This window comes from Carassius auratus, unplaced genomic scaffold (genome assembly GCF_003368295.1).
Source record: "Carassius auratus strain Wakin unplaced genomic scaffold, ASM336829v1 scaf_tig00037790, whole genome shotgun sequence".
Taxonomy (NCBI): Eukaryota; Metazoa; Chordata; class Actinopteri; order Cypriniformes; family Cyprinidae; genus Carassius; species Carassius auratus.
In genome coordinates this window covers 17,330-36,930 of record NW_020526407.1, presented here as the reverse complement: position 1 = coordinate 36,930, position 19,601 = coordinate 17,330, and the positions used below count along the sequence as shown (strand labels likewise).

The 19,601-nt window shown below is 40.9% G+C and overlaps 1 protein-coding gene across 1 annotated transcript; it reads left to right on the top strand.

The window, feature by feature from the left end:
* The first annotated feature begins 13,850 nt into the window (after positions 1–13,850).
* On the top strand, positions 13,851–16,961 carry LOC113083335 (uncharacterized). Its single transcript, XM_026254487.1, has 2 exons — positions 13,851–16,362; positions 16,837–16,961. The coding sequence occupies exon 1, from the start codon at positions 14,048–14,050 to the stop codon at positions 16,115–16,117; it is 2,070 nt and encodes a 689-aa protein (XP_026110272.1). The 5' UTR covers positions 13,851–14,047; the 3' UTR covers positions 16,118–16,362; positions 16,837–16,961.
* Positions 16,962–19,601: the final 2,640 nt, after the last annotated feature.

The window sequence follows — 19,601 nt, the reverse complement described above, 5'->3', positions numbered from 1 at the left end:
AAAGATTATGATGTTTCTCTCCCGCACTATAATGAATCTTCACCTGTTGTTCAAACCACACCTTTCACCACAGAGGAACAGGAGCCTTATCGTATTGAGAGGGTAGCCGAGATGACCCCCCTCACTCACCACACAGTTCGACACTTCGACACTTCTACTGGACTCAGGCAGAGGCCGTTTACCCATTCTGGCCAGGTGGAACAGATGTATAAGAGCACACCTGTACCTCACCACAGTGTATCAGGGGATGTATCCTCAGAGATATTGGAGGCTATTCAACAGCTCAAGATGGAGAATCAGAAACTACAGTCTACAGTTTTAGACATGCAACGAGATATGAGAGGTGATACTGTGGTTCCATTGCACCATAGGTCAGTGCCACCATCACACGATAAAGCCCCTTCGCAACCATGGCGGCTACCTCGTGCCAACCTGCCATACTCAGAGCAGCCAACTGATAGTTATAAAATTCCGCCTCACAGTAAATTGACATGGGATGTTAGTAGAGCCCCTATACCAGACAAGGAGGAGGATTGGCCACCCCCACCTCCACCAGTAGCTGATGATGTCCCACTTCCTCGAACTCCAGTGAATAAACCACTACCTCCACCTCCAACAGCAGCCATCCCAGACTTAGTGGAGGAATTAACTGCATGTTTGCGTAGACTAGGCAGGACATCACACCCACCTTCGTGTCCAGCGACGCCTGAGTACTTTGAACCAGATGATGGTTCTTCAGTGGCATCTGATGTGCAGAGGTCACATGACATTGATAGACAATCCAAGTATCCCCCCATACCTCCTCATGTCAGTATGCAGTATCACAAGGAGACTGCTGAGGACTTCCACAACCCTCAGCGAGAGAAATTATATCGAGGTCCTAAGCCCACGATTCCAGATTTCACCAAAGGGGACCCACGAGAGTTTGCAAGATTGAAGATCTCCCTGGATAATATTCTGCCTGAAGATGCCACAGAGAGATTTAAATATCAGATCCTCTTAGATCATCTCAAATTCGAGGATGCCCTTCTGATAGCAGACTCTTACACAAATTCAAAGAGACCTTATTCAGACACCATGGCTTCCCTGGCAGAACAGTATGGACAGCCCCACCAGTTAGCTCTACGCCATATTGCTGACCTCATGGAAGGCTCAAGTATCCGCAGTCATGATACAACTGGATTTAAGAAGTTCGCACTTAAGGTCAGAGCTCTCGTGGGCATGCTAGATCAACTTGGTCAAAGTGGAAATGTTGAACTCCAGTGTGGCTCACATGTTACTAGGTTACTATCCAAGTTACCTCAGGACCTGCGAGCTGATTTCAAGAGGTACATGTATCCCCTGGGAGTCCGCATCCCCACACTTCTGAACTTTGCAGAGTGGCTGGAATACGAACTGACAATTCAAGAAAGTGGTTTTGAGTTTATTGGAGAAAGAAGGGAACGCCTTGATCAAAGGATGGACAGACGTAAGGACGTCAAGTCTAGTAAGACATTTTCCATATTTCACAGCTCGGGCCCTTCCACCACCAATCCACCTACAGAAGGGTCTGGTCCAAGTGCTTCTAGACCTCAAGACAAGGTAAAGGCATACTGTCCCTATTGCTCCAACACCCAACATTACTTGAATCAGTGCCAGAACTTTAGTCAGCTTACTAAAGAACAGAAGTGTTACTGGGTAAAAACAAATAAAAAATGTTGGCGTTGTGGTCGCACCCACCAAGCAGCACAGTGTCGTCTGAAAACAATCTGCAAAATCTGTAATGGCAGGCATCTTGAGGCACTCCACGAGCTCAATGATAGACCAATTAGAGAAACCCCTCCTCTTTCGAATCCCACCAGTGAGGTTCTCTACTTGGATAGGCAAGCAGGCTGCAGTAAGGTACTGCTGAAAGTCATCAAAGTGATTTTACGTAATGGAAAGCATGTGCTAGAGACCTTCGCCATTCTAGATGATGGCTCAGAGAGAACAATTCTCCTTCAGGCTGCTGCTCAGAAACTGAATCTTCACGGGAAGACAGAGAATCTGGCACTGAGAACAGTTCGACAGGACATGAAGGTCATACAAGGTAATACAGTTTCCTTCTCAATATCTCCTGCTTGTCAGCCTCAGAAGGTCTTTAAGATCAACAGAGCTTTCACAGCAGATCAGCTAGGATTGGCAGAACATACTTACCCTATTAAAGTTCTACAAAGCAAGTACAGCCATCTCAGAGGGCTGCCCATTCCTGCCCTTGACAAAGCTCATCCACTCTTGCTAATTGGCTCTGACTATCCTCATTTAATCACGCCAATTGCGCCAGTGCTCTTGGGTCCTTCGGGTGGACCAGCAGCAGTGAGAACGAGGTTGGGTTGGACAATCCAGGGTCCTGCCAAGCTTGTCCATTATCAGCTTCAGACTCAACAATGCCTGAACATTTCCATTATGTCTCCCTCCAATGAACTGTTCAAAAATGTGCAGCAACTTTGGCAACTGGATGTATTGCCTTACAGGAATGAGAAGCTTATCACTAGATCTAAGCAAGATCAGGATGCAGTTAACCTGTTAGAGGCAAAGTCCAAACGGATTGACATCAATGGGATCCAGCGCTATGCCACTCCTCTTCTCAGGGTAAAGCACATGCCAAAACTACAAGCCACAAAGGAAGCGGTAATGGCCAACCTCCGCAGCACAGAGAATCGCTTGATGAGAGACCCTCAAAAGGCAGAAGCTTATAATGACGAAATTAGGAAGCTAGAACAAGCTGGCTATGCAGTCAAGGTACAAGAGCAGATACTGAGTGAGACTGATGAATCTTGGTTCATCCCTCATCATATGGTGAGTCACAACGGGAAGAACAGAGTTGTCTTTAACTGCTCATTCTCCTACAAAGGACAAAATCTAAATGATCTATTCCTGCCTGGACCCAATTTGGGGTCTTCTTTACTTGGTGTACTGCTGAGATTCAGGGAGCACTCTGTCGCTATCAGTAGCGACATAAAGGGCATGTTTCACCAAGTGAGATTGCTGCCAGAAGACAAGCCACTCCTCCGTTTCTTATGGCGCAATTTAGACCGAGAGAAACAACCCGATATCTATGAGTGGCAAGTGCTCCCATTCGGGACAACATGTAGTCCGTGCTGTGCTACATACGCTTTGCAGAGGCATGTATTCGACCACAGTCAACCAGGAGACCAGGTACGAGACTCTATTGAAAGATCCTTCTACGTAGACAACTGTCTACAGAGCCTTTCTTCGTTGGATGAAGCCAAATTGCTTGTGGATTCATTAAGAGACCTGTTAGCTACAGGTGGATTCGAATTACGGCAATGGGCAAGCAACATTCCTGAGGTCATTTGTCATTTACCAAAGGAAGCCAGGTCAGAGAGCAGTGAGCTTTGGCTCAATCAGACTGGGGAAGATCCTCAAGAATTTGCACTAGGGCTACGTTGGCTGTGCAATTCAGACACTCTAAAGTATAAGTGCCGTCTGCTAGACTGCCCGAAACCAACAATGAGGAACATATACAAAGTGGTAGTGTCGTGTCTTAAGGCTGATGATGAATTTCTTCAGTCAAATAAATAAGGCTAAGGAGACGGGGTTCCAGGTGTCAGAATATAGACTTTATTGCTCAAAACAACAAAGCCGAGATGACGGCCGCCGCATCTGAATCTTCTGTCTGTCCATGCACTCATTTTATGCCTCTATCTCTATACCTTATTTGGTAGTTCCGGTTTTTAATTGGCATTGCCCGCCAAGTTTGCCACCCCTTATCGCTTAATGATGGAATTCGGCCAAATCAACAATTAAACAATCTCTCCCTATTGGTTGGCTATGGTCACGTGAGACATCCCTCCAAGTCTGTTTACCACTGATGTCAACACTTGGAAATCACCCAAAGTTCTCAGGGTTATTTTAGTTCACAGGTGCATTACAGAGGTCAGTTTAGTTCACAGATACAACTTAGTGGAATATTACCAGGATCTGCCAGTGGGAGGTCTTTTATGTCCAATCCTGTTCAACACTACTAGTACTGCCCTATGGGAGGGCTTTTATACACCTGACCCTTTTCCTGACAACCAGTATTTGGGAATAACTCAGCATATTGATCAGTATATTGCTTTCTGTCAGAGTTATCCATAATATTATAAGTAAGATAATACCATATTAAGTAAATAACATAGAATAACACATTTGTATTGAGTAATACCAAAGAATAACACAATATATTCCCCCCTCTGAGACTTTACCAAGTCTCACCACTAAGCCCTTTGCCTAGAGTACAACACCACAAGTCCACCTCTCCTTCTGTCCATCTATGAACCAATAATGGTCCTCCATTTCCTCTTAACAAATGGTTTCTGTATGTTGTTGCACTCCAGAGGAAGTTAGATCCAAATATCTCTCCCCACAATTGACCAGAAAAGAGTAATAGAATCTACTTCCCTACCTATACCTTCTTGGGGGTCAAATGAATCAAAACAAATCAACAATTTGTATTAAAGCATGTGCATGAGATGTCTTAGCCTTGCCCATGGTTGTAATGGTTATGTAGAATTTATGAATGATTCAAATAATCAAAATTAGTAAAAACAAAGTAATACAATAAATTGTACACTGGTTCATCCCACGCTGCCAGAGGAACTCCAAGCATTTCCGGTAGCCTGGAGTGCTATTTGGTGATGCTGTCCTTCGTTGCCAGAGGAGCTCAGGCAACTTTCATTGCCATTCAGCGCTATCTGGTGTTGGAGTAGATAGTGGGTTTTTAAACCTCCAGTTGAATCTACTCATGTTGCTAAGCACTGACGTGCTCGTCGATCCCTTCTTCTTTTCAAACTTTGATGACTTTTCCAGTGTTGAATAAGACAAACTATATACTAATAAATGAAAGTTACATGATGAATACATTCAGATAAGAAAATATGCAATCTTTCTTTATCGTCCCCTTTTGAAAATATGCAATCTTTCTTTATCGTCCCCTTTTCTGGTTGCATTGCCTCGTAACACAGACAATGACCTGCTTAACACCTTCAGCGTCCTCTTTCTTTCTTAAGATGTTCTTTAAAATAAATGATCAGATAATAAATGACTTAAGGAGTAAGTGACTTCAGGAAGGGGCATATGCCAAAATAAAATACAATAACACAATCTAACTTCCTGCCTACTCTATCCAAGTATTCTAATTCTACTACATAATAAGAAAATGAAAATACAATGAAGATACTGACTCCCTCTCTGTCAAAAGTTACAATACAGGATAAACATAACAAATAGAAAACAAAAGGCACCCCTTCCCTACCACTCCATTGTTTTTCAGGAAGGTTTCACACAAATTCAACCAGTTCATCCAGTCCAGGTCCCAATGTGCACGTTGGTACATCCAATGTCCACTCCAGTTGGTCTCACTGACACATTAATCATCTGTTTGGCTGCAGCACTGGCCAGCATTGATCTGATGAAAGGCACAATAGAACAGAACAACAAAAGAAACACAACAACAACAATGCCTATTATGATGCCCACTTTAGTTAACCATTGTCCCCAAGACCCAAAAAGTAAATTTAAACCAATCCCAAGTATGCACGTCTACTCCAGCATTCTTGGTCATTTCCTCTCTTAGGTTTTTCAGTTTCTCCATTGCTTTGGTGAACGATCCAGCTGGGGCTGTACTGTTTGAAATATAAGCATATGAGTCAGTTCCAAACATTACACATACATCTCCTTTTTCGGACAGAAGCCAGTTCAGTGCTTGGCTGTTTTGCCATGCCATTTTACTTGTAGGACTCAACTGTTTTCCCAGAGCATCGAAGGCATCATCAGTATAGTTAATGAATCTCTTCTGATTATAGTAAATATAATTGATCCATTCTAAGTACTTGTTTGGGGTAATCCACACTAATATAGACTCAAGTCCAGACTTAATTTCATTTCTAGCTTTATATTTTTCTGGTATTCTTCTTGGTTGGCCAATTAAATCCATGTACAGATTTGGATCTGCTTCATATGCTCTTTTAGCTCTGTTTCACCTTAGTTGCGGCTGCTTAACTTCATTTAAGTCTCCTTCAATCGTTGTTACCCCTTGTAACAGTCTTAGTCTAGTACAATACCTTTCCAGTCTTTTGGTAGTGTGGGTCTTAGTCTTTTTCTTCTTCTTTTTTTCTTCACATACCCAATAGTAATCTGCTATTGCTTCTCATTGATCTTTCATGGTGCGAATTTGGGGAAAACATATAGTTCTGTGTCTTTGACCTTTATGATTGTCATGTTCATTCATGTTTATCTTTACAGTGGCTGTGGCATATATCAGACAGAATGATTTGAGTACTTCTAAATTATAATACATATTTTGGTCTAAATGCCAGATTATTACACAATTCCTTTTTAATTATCCCATTTTATGTTTCCCTTTTGATTCGTTCAAACGCTCATACTCCAATGCGCGGTCGATTACATAAACTACAGGGGTCTTTATTTTCTTGATGTCAGTTCTTATATCTATTTGTTGACATTCATCATGTTCATTTTCTGACATTATTTAGGGTGCAGACTTCACATTCAAATAGATATTCATCCACCATTGCTTATACATATAATAACCAATAACTTTGACACTTTATTTATAATATTTCTTTATTTTTTATTTTATTATTATTTATTTATTATTTTTAATCACTTCGCCCCCTCGCGCAATGGTCAAAACCATGCGCGTCAGATAAAAAGGATTGTAACCGATATAGACCTTCATATGAGCGCCAAAGCCAATTAGCATTTATCTTTTTTTTTTTTCTTTTTTTTTCATTAATGGTTCAAATGTTGTTTATGCATCAGTAATCCTCAAATAATCAAAGGTGCTTAAATATTTTGATGTCCCATATGTTTTCTTAGTGCTCTAAGTGGAACTGTTTTGATTGAATAATTTTCATTATAGTCTGTTCTAAAAACCTATCATTCCCAAAAATGCAATTATTTATCCCACTGTTTGTAGGTGTAGTCTTCTAATTGACTGGGTGATATAGCTTTCATCCCATGTGAAATTGTGCATCCTTAGTACTCAGCTTGCGGTAAGCAAAATTGCAGTTTTTCTTTAGAGGCCTTATGACCCCCTTCAGCCAAGTAAGTCCTTTAATTGAGCCTTGGTGGCAAAGTCATTGAACAGATCAACAAATTATCTGCATACTGTATTAATGTACTGTCCAGCCTGAGATCACTTAGATCTTCTTTTAGAACTTGATTAAATACATATGGTGAGTGTTTTGAAACCTTGTGGCAGTCTCATGTAAGTGAGTTTTTTACCTTGATAGGTGAATGTGAACAAAAGTCTTCTCTCCTCGGCCGAGGGAACGCTGAAAAAGCTTAGCAGAGATCAGTTACTGTATAATAATTAGGAGATGAACATTGGTTAACAACATATGCAAATTTGGAACTTCAGTAGGCCAATCCTCCACAACCTCATTCACTGCTCTCAAAGCATGAACCAAACGCCATTTTGATTTGTATGCATTATCTACTAGCAATACTGGGGTGTTACTACAGCTAGTAATTTCAACAAACACTCCTGCTTTCATTCATCCCTCAATTGTCTTTTTGATTCCCTCTTCTGCTTCTGGTTTTGAAGGATACTGAAACTTTCTTGGTAGCTTAGTACTGTAATTTTCTGGGTATCTTAGCTCCTGGTTTAAGCACTATTCTAACTGGATTAGCTGATTTTACTAATCCCAAATCTATGTCACGCTGAGACCATAATTCAGGTGGTACATGTTTCTACATTTCTTTCTCAATTCAGTTTGCTTTGTTTAATTTTTTTTTTTTTAACCTTTGGCTCAACTTTTGTATTTATAACCATTCTGGGGACTCCCATCATTGGAGTAGTATACAACTTTTTCTGTGGCTTCCCAGTTGATTTTTTCTTTTCTTTTTTTCTGCTTGTTTCATCATGGGGGCTAAGTCTTTAGAAACACAATCTTTACTTACAATGTAACATGAGGAATCGAGTTTGGCACTTCTAACCATTCATCAATTTTTTTTTCTTTATCTATCTGCAGAGCTTAACTTTCTGCTCCTACTATTATGTATAGCGAGTTCATGGGAATTTGCAACCCTTGTGTGTTTTTAACCATCTTTTTTCAAATTCTGGGTCTATGTTCTCGTCATACTTCATAGTTCAATGAAATTCAGTTTTTGGTGGATTTGGTTCACAAAGCTGTTCTCTTATGTATCTTCCCCATTTGCCAATTGTTTTTTCTACACCTTCCTTTAGATCACCTAACCAATATATGTTAGCACATGGTTCTTGTGTTTGTTGTAATGATGAAACATTCATTTGTCTAATTACCCTATCGTCTACATAAATTCCATCTGGTGTACACCATATTTGCATTTTTAGTTTACATATAGCATCCCTGCCTAATAAATTAACAGGTGTGTATTCTGAGACTAAGATTGGTATTCTTATTTCAGTGTCTTTCAGGCTTATGCTCACAGGCTGATTCCTCCCCGTAGGATTCTCTGGGCAGCCCTAATAGCCTTGATCAGGTCCACGCCATGGGTTAACAGGGCCTAGAGGTTGAGCTTGCACTTGTCGTTGTCCATAGTTGACTCCTGGGGCCATTGGCTGGCTCTGTTGCCAAGGATTGATGGTGCAGTTTCTTCTACTGTGTCCAGGCTGATAGCATCCCAAACATACTCCTGGAGGGCCACCAACTTTTTGTTGATTGTTGTTAAATCTTCCTCTGCCACGTCCTTTTTGTTGTTGTCTTTTCCAGCTCCTGTTGTTTGGCTGCTCTGGCTTGAGATAGATGACGACTGGTGCCGGTACTTGTGGTGCATCAACTGTTCCAGCAGGCGGTGCCTGTGCTGCTGCGGTCTGATTTGCTGGTGCAGGCACATTCATTGTTACAAGTGGTTTGACAGGCATCGAAGTATTGACAGGTGCCATCACTGCTTAGTGGTCTTCCTTCTGCACTGCTTGGACCTTTTTCTTCTTATTTAGCAGCTCTTTTTCTTGGTCCTTCATCTTTAACTCTGGTCTTCTGTGCTGTTCTACAGCATGCACCACATGGTCTTTGAACTCATTCTCCAGCTTCACTTTCATTACTGCAGGCATGGCTTCCACAGTGGCAGTCCTGAAGAGTGCTGTCGGTACTTTTTCTTGCTCAGGATCTTTTTTCCAGTTCTTCTTTCCAGCATCTTAGTTTTTTCTGTATGTAGGTGGTGGGATTCTCAGTCTCCCCCATTGGCTCCCCCTTCAGGAATCCTGCATCAGTTTGCATAGGGTATTCAATTCTCAGAAAGAAACTCATTCTGCTTGAGGCTTGTCAACTGCTTGGTGGAGGCCAGACTGCTTGAGAATGTCTTGGAGGCCCCCAAACACTTAGCAAACAGGGCTTTGATGTCCCTTAGGGCCAGAAGCTTTCCAGTTGTTTCTTCTTCAAATGTTCTGATTCCATTTTCCAGCTCCTTTATGGATGTCTAGAAGACGGGAAACCATTGTCCAGATCTTGACTTGCCCAGGGAATGTATTGGGTGTGACCTTGCTTGATGATTATTGAGCACTCAAATTTCAGGGTTTCAGTCCTTCTTGATGTCCTTATTGATCCATGCTGCTCTTTTCCTCTTCGTCTGTATGCTTGAAACCTATCATCCTGGATATTCTATGTCTTGCATGACCAGTGCCCCGACTACTTGCTTATACTGCTTCCGCTGGACATAATCATATTGGCTTGGGTGTGATTGTATTCGTTCATGTTTGCCCATCAGTTCGTCCAGCTCTTGTTGCAATGTGTCCACAGCTTGCTTGAAATCTGCTCTTATCATTTGGACAGTTTGTTTGAGATTCTCTCTTGTTCCGTTGCACCTTTCCTCCATCTCATTTAGTGCTTCTTGGGCTGAGTCAGCAGGCGTCACTGTTCTTTCAGGTGCATCTTCAAGCTCTTCTGCTTGATGGCTCCCCAATTCTTCATAAATTGAGGTTAGGTGTTTGTGGTGATTCTCCATTTCTATGAGCATCTCTGAAAGACATCGATATGTGTGTGGCTCACCTGTTTTCTCCTCCTCTCGGTAGTCCTTGGCCCCTCCTCTTTCAGTCCTTAGGTCCACCTTGTGGGCTGTTTTCTCTCTCTCTTTTTGTTTTGAATGAGACATTGATGTTGATGTTATCAGCCCCTCCTTTTTAAGCTTCAGCTCCTCTCTCATGGCTGTGTGTGTATCTCTCTCGCTCTCCTGCTGTCTGCCATTCTCCTCAGCTCACTTCTGCTGTGCTGCTCATTTATTTCAACATCTTGTACATATCCCTCAAATTCTATTTATCCCTTTAAATCTATTTTTCCCTGTACTACAGGCATTTGATTAACAACTTGATCACAGGAAGGAGCATATGGAGGCGGCCTTTCTTCTTCAATTTCATTGTTTTTATTATCTCTTTCTTGTTTCTCCAATTTTAATAATTTAATTCTATGTTGTTTTAACTTAGTCAATACCCATGATTCTTGTTCTCGTTTTTCATTTCATTTTCTTTCATTTTCTTTTTTTTTGATTTATCAATGATCTTGTAATTTTTAAAGATTTTTAACAAGTTCTCTCTGCCCACCTTTTTGAGAGCTCCCCTATTACTTGTTTACAGGCTGGATTTTTAGAAACCAATAACTCTACTTGAGTTGACATCTCTGAAAGTCACAATTATGAATTTGCTCAACACAATAAATTATTATTATTTTTCCCTCAGTGACTTACCTCTCTAATCCCAGCACTTTAATAGCTAATCTTCACCAGGCTCATCAGACGAGGATCACTAAAAGTATCCGACCCCTGATTTCCACCTGGACTTTTGCTGGGCGGAGGACTTATCACATTTTATAGAAGCTGATTAGATTGTCTCAAATATTTTAAAATAATCACAATGTTTTTCTAGTTTACAGTTTGAAGAGTAACACAGGATCTATTGGTTCTTTCCATCACAAATTGCTTTTTGTCCAAATTGTTTTCTCCCATGCTAATTGCCTCAAAACTCCACAATCTGTGTCCTGTAGCTGTCATTCCTCCTGCCCAAATTGAGTAAGTGAAAGATGGGGTTTACTCTATGCGAAACCCTCCTATCTTGAATATTCTAATGTTCAGTTCATCTTTTGACAAAATTTTAAGTTCAATGGTTCCATAAAAGTCAATTAGCAATCTCTTTCCTTGTATTTATAGAATTTGTCTACCCCTTCATCCCCTTCTTCTCTTTTTCTTATTAACAACAACTTCTCCCATTTTTCTCTTTTTTATTATTTAAATCGATTAAGCAATGATCTCAACATTTGCTCTTCTATTTCTTAATCCTGGATAATTTCTACCAACATTTCTAACATCCATGTATAATAGTCTACATTCATCAACATATTCATTATCATCGGTATAATACAGACCCCAGACCCACTTTATGGTGAAAATATATATCCTTATTTTTATGTTTTATTATTATTACTATCCTGATATTTCATGATTTCCTAATTACAAAATATCTTTTTAGGAATTTGTTTTTTATTTAATAATAATGTTTCTAATATCCGTTATTATGACATGACTACACGCATAATGTTTGGGGTCATATTGACCTCAGCAGTATTACTGAGATCAAAGGATTTTCACATGTTTTAAATATTTTTGGTATCTAATGTAATTTCTTAAGACTAAACTCACTACCACACTATCTCTCACACATGCAAACACACGTACACACACACACTCTTTCATACACCCATAAACACACATAACACTTTCTCTTTGTTCTCTGTCACACACACAGCACAAAGTCAGACCAACATACAGGTTCTCATTCTCACATTTGTGCACAAATACATGCATCCTCTCCATCACACCACACACTCACAGTTGCTCTGTTCTCCTCTTCCCTGCCCTTTTGCTTTTACTCTTTGCTGACACTCACAGAGATAATTTCACTCTTTCACTCATACAGAGGTTTCTCGCATGGACACACACACACACACAGCTTCTCCTTCACTCCTACTCATTGCTTCCACTCCCTCCGTCATGCACACACCAGCCTTGGTTTCTGTCTCTCTTTCTCTCTCTCACTCTAGAAACGAAAAACCAGTCACTTGTTACTTTATCAATAATTGTTTCACAATTTAGATCACAACGTCGATAACTTGGATGACCTCCAAACTCCCGATAAAGCCAGTTCTTTGAAATCTACTTTGTTCTTTCAACTCTTTATACACGCTTTATTTTCTAATCACCACCTTATTGCCTCCTCCTGTATTATTTTACAATTGTTCACACTAGTTTTTCATACCATTGCAAAAATAAACAGCCACATAAAACATATAAAATCAGCACATATAGCTTCATGCAAAGCCCAGTATAGTTAATGTGGTTAGTATAGCCAAGCAATCAGCGCTAACAGTAATTTATCCAGCATGCTGCGCGCACACACAAATCTCTCTCTCAACATACAATGGACAGACAGAGACTAACACTTTAACTCTTTCCAGTCTGCAGACACCCGAACAAGCTGCCCTTCCCATGCGGGGACCCACCAGGGCCACACCCCACCTACTTGGGCAGCTCCCTAGTTCCTAGGCGCCCCCACTTAGGAAGTCCCTGTAACGGGATTTCATGCCCCTCTTGGGCAACAACACTTAACACTTCATATGCATATAAATCTCTTTATCAACTTTAAGCAGGGACCCACCAGGGCCACACCCCACCTACTTGGGCAGCTCCCTAGTTCCTAGGCATCCCTACTTTTTTTCTCTATCTGCTTTTCATGGAGACCCACCAGGGCCACACCCCACCTACTTGGGCAGCTCCCTAGTTCCTAGGCGTCTCCACTTTTTTCTAACTATCTACTTTTCGCAAGCGCAGCTTCTGACACCTGGAACCCCTTGATTTATACTTAATTAACTTTTCATTAAATTTAGTTTTCATTAAATTTATTTCAAATTCAATACTTAAGTTTCGTTTATTGGTGAAGCCCTGTCCAAATTACCCCCACAGCACAGGCATGACCTTAACCTACCACGCAAACATTCTTGTGTCCAATTTAAGCAAAAATTGCTTACCTTTTTTTAGGCGCCTTTAATTTTCAAGTAGTTTGCGTGGAAGTCAGGCCTTCTGCCCGCTACGGCTCTTGTGGAAACCGGACTTCAATCCAGTCCCTTCGTGGTCGCCAATTATGTCGTGTCTTAAGGCTGATGATGAATTTCTTCAGTCAAATAAATAAGGCTAAGGAGACGGGGTTCCAGGTGTCAGAATATAGACTTTATTGCTCAAAACAACAAAGCCGAGATGACGGCCGCCGCATCTGAATCTTCTGTCTGTCCATGCACTCATTTTATGCCTCTATCTCTATACCTTATTTGGTAGTTCCGGTTTTTAATTGGCATTGCCCGCCAAGTTTGCCACCCCTTATCGCTTAATGATGGAATTCGGCCAAATCAACAATTAAACAATCTCTCCCTATTGGTTGGCTATGGTCACGTGAGACATCCCTCCAAGTCTGTTTACCACTGATGTCAACACTTGGAAATCACCCAAAGTTCTCAGGGTTATTTTAGTTCACAGGTGCATTACAGAGGTCAGTTTAGTTCACAGATACAACTTAGTGGAATATTACCAGGATCTGCCAGTGGGAGGTCTTTTATGTCCAATCCTGTTCAACACTACTAGTACTGCCCTATGGGAGGGCTTTTATACACCTGACCCTTTTCCTGACAACCAGTATTTGGGAATAACTCAGCATATTGATCAGTATATTGCTTTCTGTCAGAGTTATCCATAATATTATAAGTAAGATAATACCATATTAAGTAAATAACATAGAATAACACATTTGTATTGAGTAATACCAAAGAATAACACAATAGTAGCAAGTCAATATGATCCTCTCGGGTTCATTGTTCCCTACACAACTAGGGCCAAAATCCTCATTCAGCATCTTTGGGCAAAACACAGAGAATGGGATGATCCGGTACTGCCAGAAGATCTCCTTCGAACTTGGCACTCTTGGCAGGGGGAATTGCAACACCTGTCCCAGATCAACTTAACCCGCTGCTATGCAAGTCCAAAGATGGATGTTCCTGACTGCACTCGACAAATCCATGTGTTCTGCGATGCCTCGGAAAAGGCTTATGGTTCTGTTGCATATCTACGAACAGAAAACCCAGAGGGAGGTGCTGAAGTGTCATTTCTCTCTGCTAGATCAAGAGTGGCTCCTAAGCGACAGCTATCCATGCCTAGGTTAGAACTGTGTGCGGCCCTTACAGGTGCACAGTTAGCTTCTCTTGTTAATAGAGAGCTTACATTAGACATTTGTTCCTGTTTCCTCTGGACTGACTCCACCACAGTCCTAACATGGCTACAGTCTGACTCCTGTCGCTTTAAGGTTTTTGTGGGCACACGAGTTTCTGAGATTCAGGAACTTACCAGTGATTACACCTGGCGTTATGTTGATTCTACTAATAATCCAGCAGACGACATCACCCGTGGAAAAACTTTGGTAGAATTAGCAACAGATAATCGGTGGAGACAAGGACCAACATTCCTCTGGCAGCCACAGGACCACTGGCCCATTACCCCAGGCCAAGGTAACATTGATAGTTGTGAACTGAGGAAATCTATCTGCTGCAATCATGTAAGTGTCGCTGAAGATCACTCATTCCCAGATCCAAATCAGTACAACAGTTTTAAAGATTTAATTGAAGCAGCTGTACTCTTACGCCATGGGGTGGCTGGGAAACAGGGAAACCCAACAGCTGATGACTACAAGTTGGCAGAAACAGATCTCCTAAGAAAATCTCAACAAGATAGCTTCCCTGAAGACTTTGACTGTCTAGCAATGGGCAGACCAGTACAATCATCTAGCCGTTTGATCACCCTTGCACCTGAATATGACCCTGTATTCCAACTTATCCGAGTCGGAGGTCGACTCCGCCGCAGTGAACTGCTAGATCCAGATACTATCCACCCAGTGGTTCTAGACCCAGCTCACAAAGTAACACAACTCCTCATTCAGGATATGGACAACCAACTCTGTCACCCAGGTTCTGAACGAGTTTTTGCAGAGCTTCGCCGTCAATTCTGGATTCTTCGAGGTAGAGCAGCTGTTAAAAAACAACAACACTCTTGCTTTGATTGCCAAAAATGGAGAGCCAAGCCAGTTGTGCCCCTAATGGCAGACCTACCCCAAGCTAGGCTGCAACTGTTTAAGCCTGCCTTCTTTTCTACTGGTATGGACTGTTTTGGGCCCTTTACAGTGAAAGTAGGAAGACGCAATGAAAAGCGTTGGGGCATCCTTTTCAAGTGCCTCACCACTCGTGCCATCCACATAGACCTTCTACACAGTCTTGATACGGACTCCTTTCTGATGGCACTGCGTCGTTTTATCTCTCGTAGAGGTAAGCCTTCTGAGCTACTTTCAGATCAAGGCACTAATTTCAAAGGTGGGGACAGAGAACTCCAGGAAGCCTTTAAAGCTTTGAATCCTTTGTTGCAAGCACAACTGTCAAAGGAACAAATTCAGTTTAAATTCAACCCCCCCAGTAGTCCACACTTTGGAGGAGCTTGGGAACGAGAAATAAGATCCATCAAGTCTGCACTATATGCCACTTTGCAAAGTCAAAGCATGACCGAGGAGGTATTAAGGACAGTGCTGATAGAAGTGGAAGGAATCTTAAACTCCAAACCTCTGGGTTATGCATCAACTGATGTTGCAGACCCCAATCCCGTCACACCCAATCTTCTCCTCATGGGGCGGCCCGATCCATCGCTCCCCCAGGCTGTCTACCATGAATCAGAACTTTTAAGTCGTCGCAGATGGAGGCACACACAAGTCCTTGCGGATCACTTTTGGAGACAATTCATCAAGTATTACCTTCCTAACCTACAGACCCGTTCCAAGTGGCAAAAGGACACTGATAGTTTACAGCCTGGCATGATCGTGATGATCCTAGACCCTCAAATACCCAGAGCTGTCTGGCCAGTAGGACAGATCATCAATGTCTTTCCTGGAGCTGATGGACGGATTAGGACAGCAGAGGTGAAAATAAAAGACAAAGTATACACCAGACCAGTAGCTCGTCTTATTAAATTACCATCCATCCATAACACTGATAAAGCGGAGAAAAGTCCTTCTACATAAAGACGAATTTGACTGTGCAAATTCTGGGGCGGCTGTTGTAAAGGACTGTGATAACAAACAATGGACAGTGAATGCTATTGGTGGGCTTTTTAATTGACAGTTGAAACTACGAATCAGTACAGCTTTAGCGTCATCGGAAAGTAGTTCCGCCAAAGGATACAGAAGTGTGTTGCATCAGAAAGTTTCGTGCGGAGCTAATGAGTGTTCTCCAAAAGTTTATTTCAAGTGTGTGCGTGCAGCTAGAAGTAAGTTTAAATGTTCTTATCTTTGTTATTAATACATTTGTGTAATGTTGCGGTTTAATTTAATCCCAGACTTCAGATATTAATGGCAATACTGTATGCAATTGCCATTCCTTTGTGTGAATTAATGTAATTATGATAGTTCATGACAGCTGTTTATATGCTTATCAGAGCCGTTATGTGGATTATATGCGTATTTGCATGCGTACCTATAAATGCCTCAAAATTAACGTTCTAAAATTGCACCGTCATTTGTTTACATAAGACCGCCGGAATGGCGCTAATAATGTTACGGCCGCGGGTTCGAGTCCCGCTCAGAGCAGTCTGTACATAATGTTGATTTATTGTAATTATACATTGAATATAGTTAATCCTATTTAATGCCTTTGTAACTATATAATATTGTTGTAAATTTTTATTGTTGTTATACTTATTATTGTGTACCTTTATTTACCATTATTGTGTGTATCCTTTCAGAACCACACATACCCATCTACAGTGGAGAATAAAAATTAAAGAAGAAACATCAGAGTCATTGCATTCTAACCGGATGTGCCATAGTGATTGCAAACCTTTACTAACCAGCCCCAAATAAATACCTCAAAACAATATATATATATATATATATATATTGACGGACATGTTGTGTGTGAACTAACCGTGTGTGAGCATCCAGTGCTGAGGAAAAATCTGCAAACTGTTCACAGATGGCTTGTCAAGTAACAAACACATCATCATTACACACACACATGCGCGCACACACACAGACACACACACACACACACACACCCTACAGTGCCACAGCTGAGTTCACATTTGTGCCAGTTTTCAGGCATTTTAACTCTTTGATCTTTGGACGATCATTTGAACCCCCGTCTATTTCTCTCTCTATTTTCCCATTCTCACATATAGCCTACACTGTATCACACTCAACATCAAAGATTTACACTGTTCACCATGGCAACTGCCTCCATTCAATTTTATCCCTCAGTTAATGAATAAAACAGCACGAGAATCATAAGATCCCTGATTGGCTGTCAACAGGGAGACAGGAGTGATGTGATTATTAGCCCCGCCCACCCGTCAGAAATACAGTCGGAAGATGCGTATCCGACTGACAATAGGAGATCTGTTTCCATGGAGACAACACCTACGAGTGGGAAGAAGTAAAACGAGATAAAAACATTTCAGTTGAAACATTACATCGATTCAGTAAATTATAAAACAAATACAAATTTACTATGTAAATAAAAAAAATATTTACTACTATTAACAGTGATTTCTATTAAGAGAGAGTACTAACTACATGCACACAAATTGACTCTTTGTATTTCTTCAGTCATTTGATCAGTGATGAAGGCACAACTACTACTGAGTCAACATCGCCGTCTACAGGACAGACCTGAACTGCCACCTTCATGTGTGTTTAGTATATGTATAAAATATAGATGTTATATGTGACCACAAAACCAAACTTAAGTAGCACGGGCATTTTTGTAGCAATGGCCAAAAAACATTGTATGGGTCAAAATAAAATAAAAAAAATTTAAAGCCAAAAAAAAATTAGGATATTAAGTAAAGATCATGTTTCATGAAGATATTTAGTAAATTTCCCACCGTTAATATATAAAAACTAAATTTTTGATCAGTAATATGCATTGCTAAGAACTTAATTTGGACAACTTTAAAGGCAATTTTCTCAGTATTTAGAATATTATTATTATTAGTAGTTTTTTTTCACCCTCAGATTTCAGATAGTTGCATTTCAGCCAAATATTGTACAGTCCATACAAACTATAGATCTGTGGAAAGCTTATTTATACATTTTTCAGATGATGTTTTAATCTCAATAAATAATTGATATATATATATATATATATATATATATATATATATATATATATATATATATATATATATATATATGTGTGTAACTTCATTTAATTAACCTAAGGCTATGTGGGCCAGGAGCCCAACCTCATTTAAAGAAGCAGTTACAAAATCTGCCAGCTTTGAAACATCAAATACCTTCATTGGAAAATCCTTGACAATCTTTGTCATTCTCAATTGTTCGTACTGAGGCATGAGAATATTCTTTCAATGCAATGTCATGCTTTATCTGTAAAAGAATTTTGTCTTTGTAATAATGTATATAATCCAGGTGTTTTGCTTTAGTGTATTCAAACATCTAAACAAAAGGGAAAACATTAAAAGTGCAGACTGAGAAAGAAATTTGTTATAAACAAACCTTAATTCGACATCAGTTGCCATAAGCAAAATTGCAACACTCCTAATAAAGTCAAAACAGTAATATTGCAATCTAAAATATATTTATGAAATATTCATCACATCAGGTTCCCTTCAGACTGCTTCAAACTGCGTCCTCTAGAGGTCACTATGGGGAACACCTTCAGCCTGCCTGGTGTCCGAAGCATACATCTAAACAAAACAATGGCCCTGTCCCAAATGGAACACTTCATGTGAACTTCCGCTTATGGACTTACAATGGCCGCCGCGTGCGCATGTGCATTAAGTCCACGAGACCGTAGGTTGCCTAATTTTTCATTTTAGCATGTGAGGGCTCCCTTTGGGGCTGTTATGGTACATTCACATGGGGCATCGGCGCTTGATTGAGGGCATATCGGAAGCTTGGTTGACGATCTGACTGGTTGGCGCCTGCATTGTCACTTGAAAAGTTTTCAACTTCTGCCGTGAGGAAATGACCTAATGTGGCGCGACGGACCCACAATTCATTTTGCCAAAGTCACTCCATTCAAAGTAAAAGAGAGGCGTTGACACCGACTCCCATTCACACGGGCGTTATCCACCCTCAATCAGCACTTCTGCCCAGTCTGGACTGGGGCGAGCTCCGCAGTAGATTCTACCCAACAGTCAAAGCGGCATTACGTCACAAAAGTGAGGACTCAGGCGAAGAGTGCGAGGGTTTAGGGTGACATTGGGACAGGGTCAATAACATTGGCCAGCGACAGCTTGTGATGTCATCACCCAAAGTGACCACAGTATAAAAGGGAGAGAATGTCATCCTCTTCTTCGTCTTCAAGGATTGTTCTGTTTGAAGTATGCATTTCCGGTAAGAACGGTTATTATTCTTTATCATTGTGAGCACAATAAGGCGTTTAAGAAGTGGATCTGTGTCCACACACTGTGTCTGTGATGACACACACTATATTTGTGTCTTTTGTTGGGGCAAAAGCATGCACATGATGGCCTCGAAGAGAAAG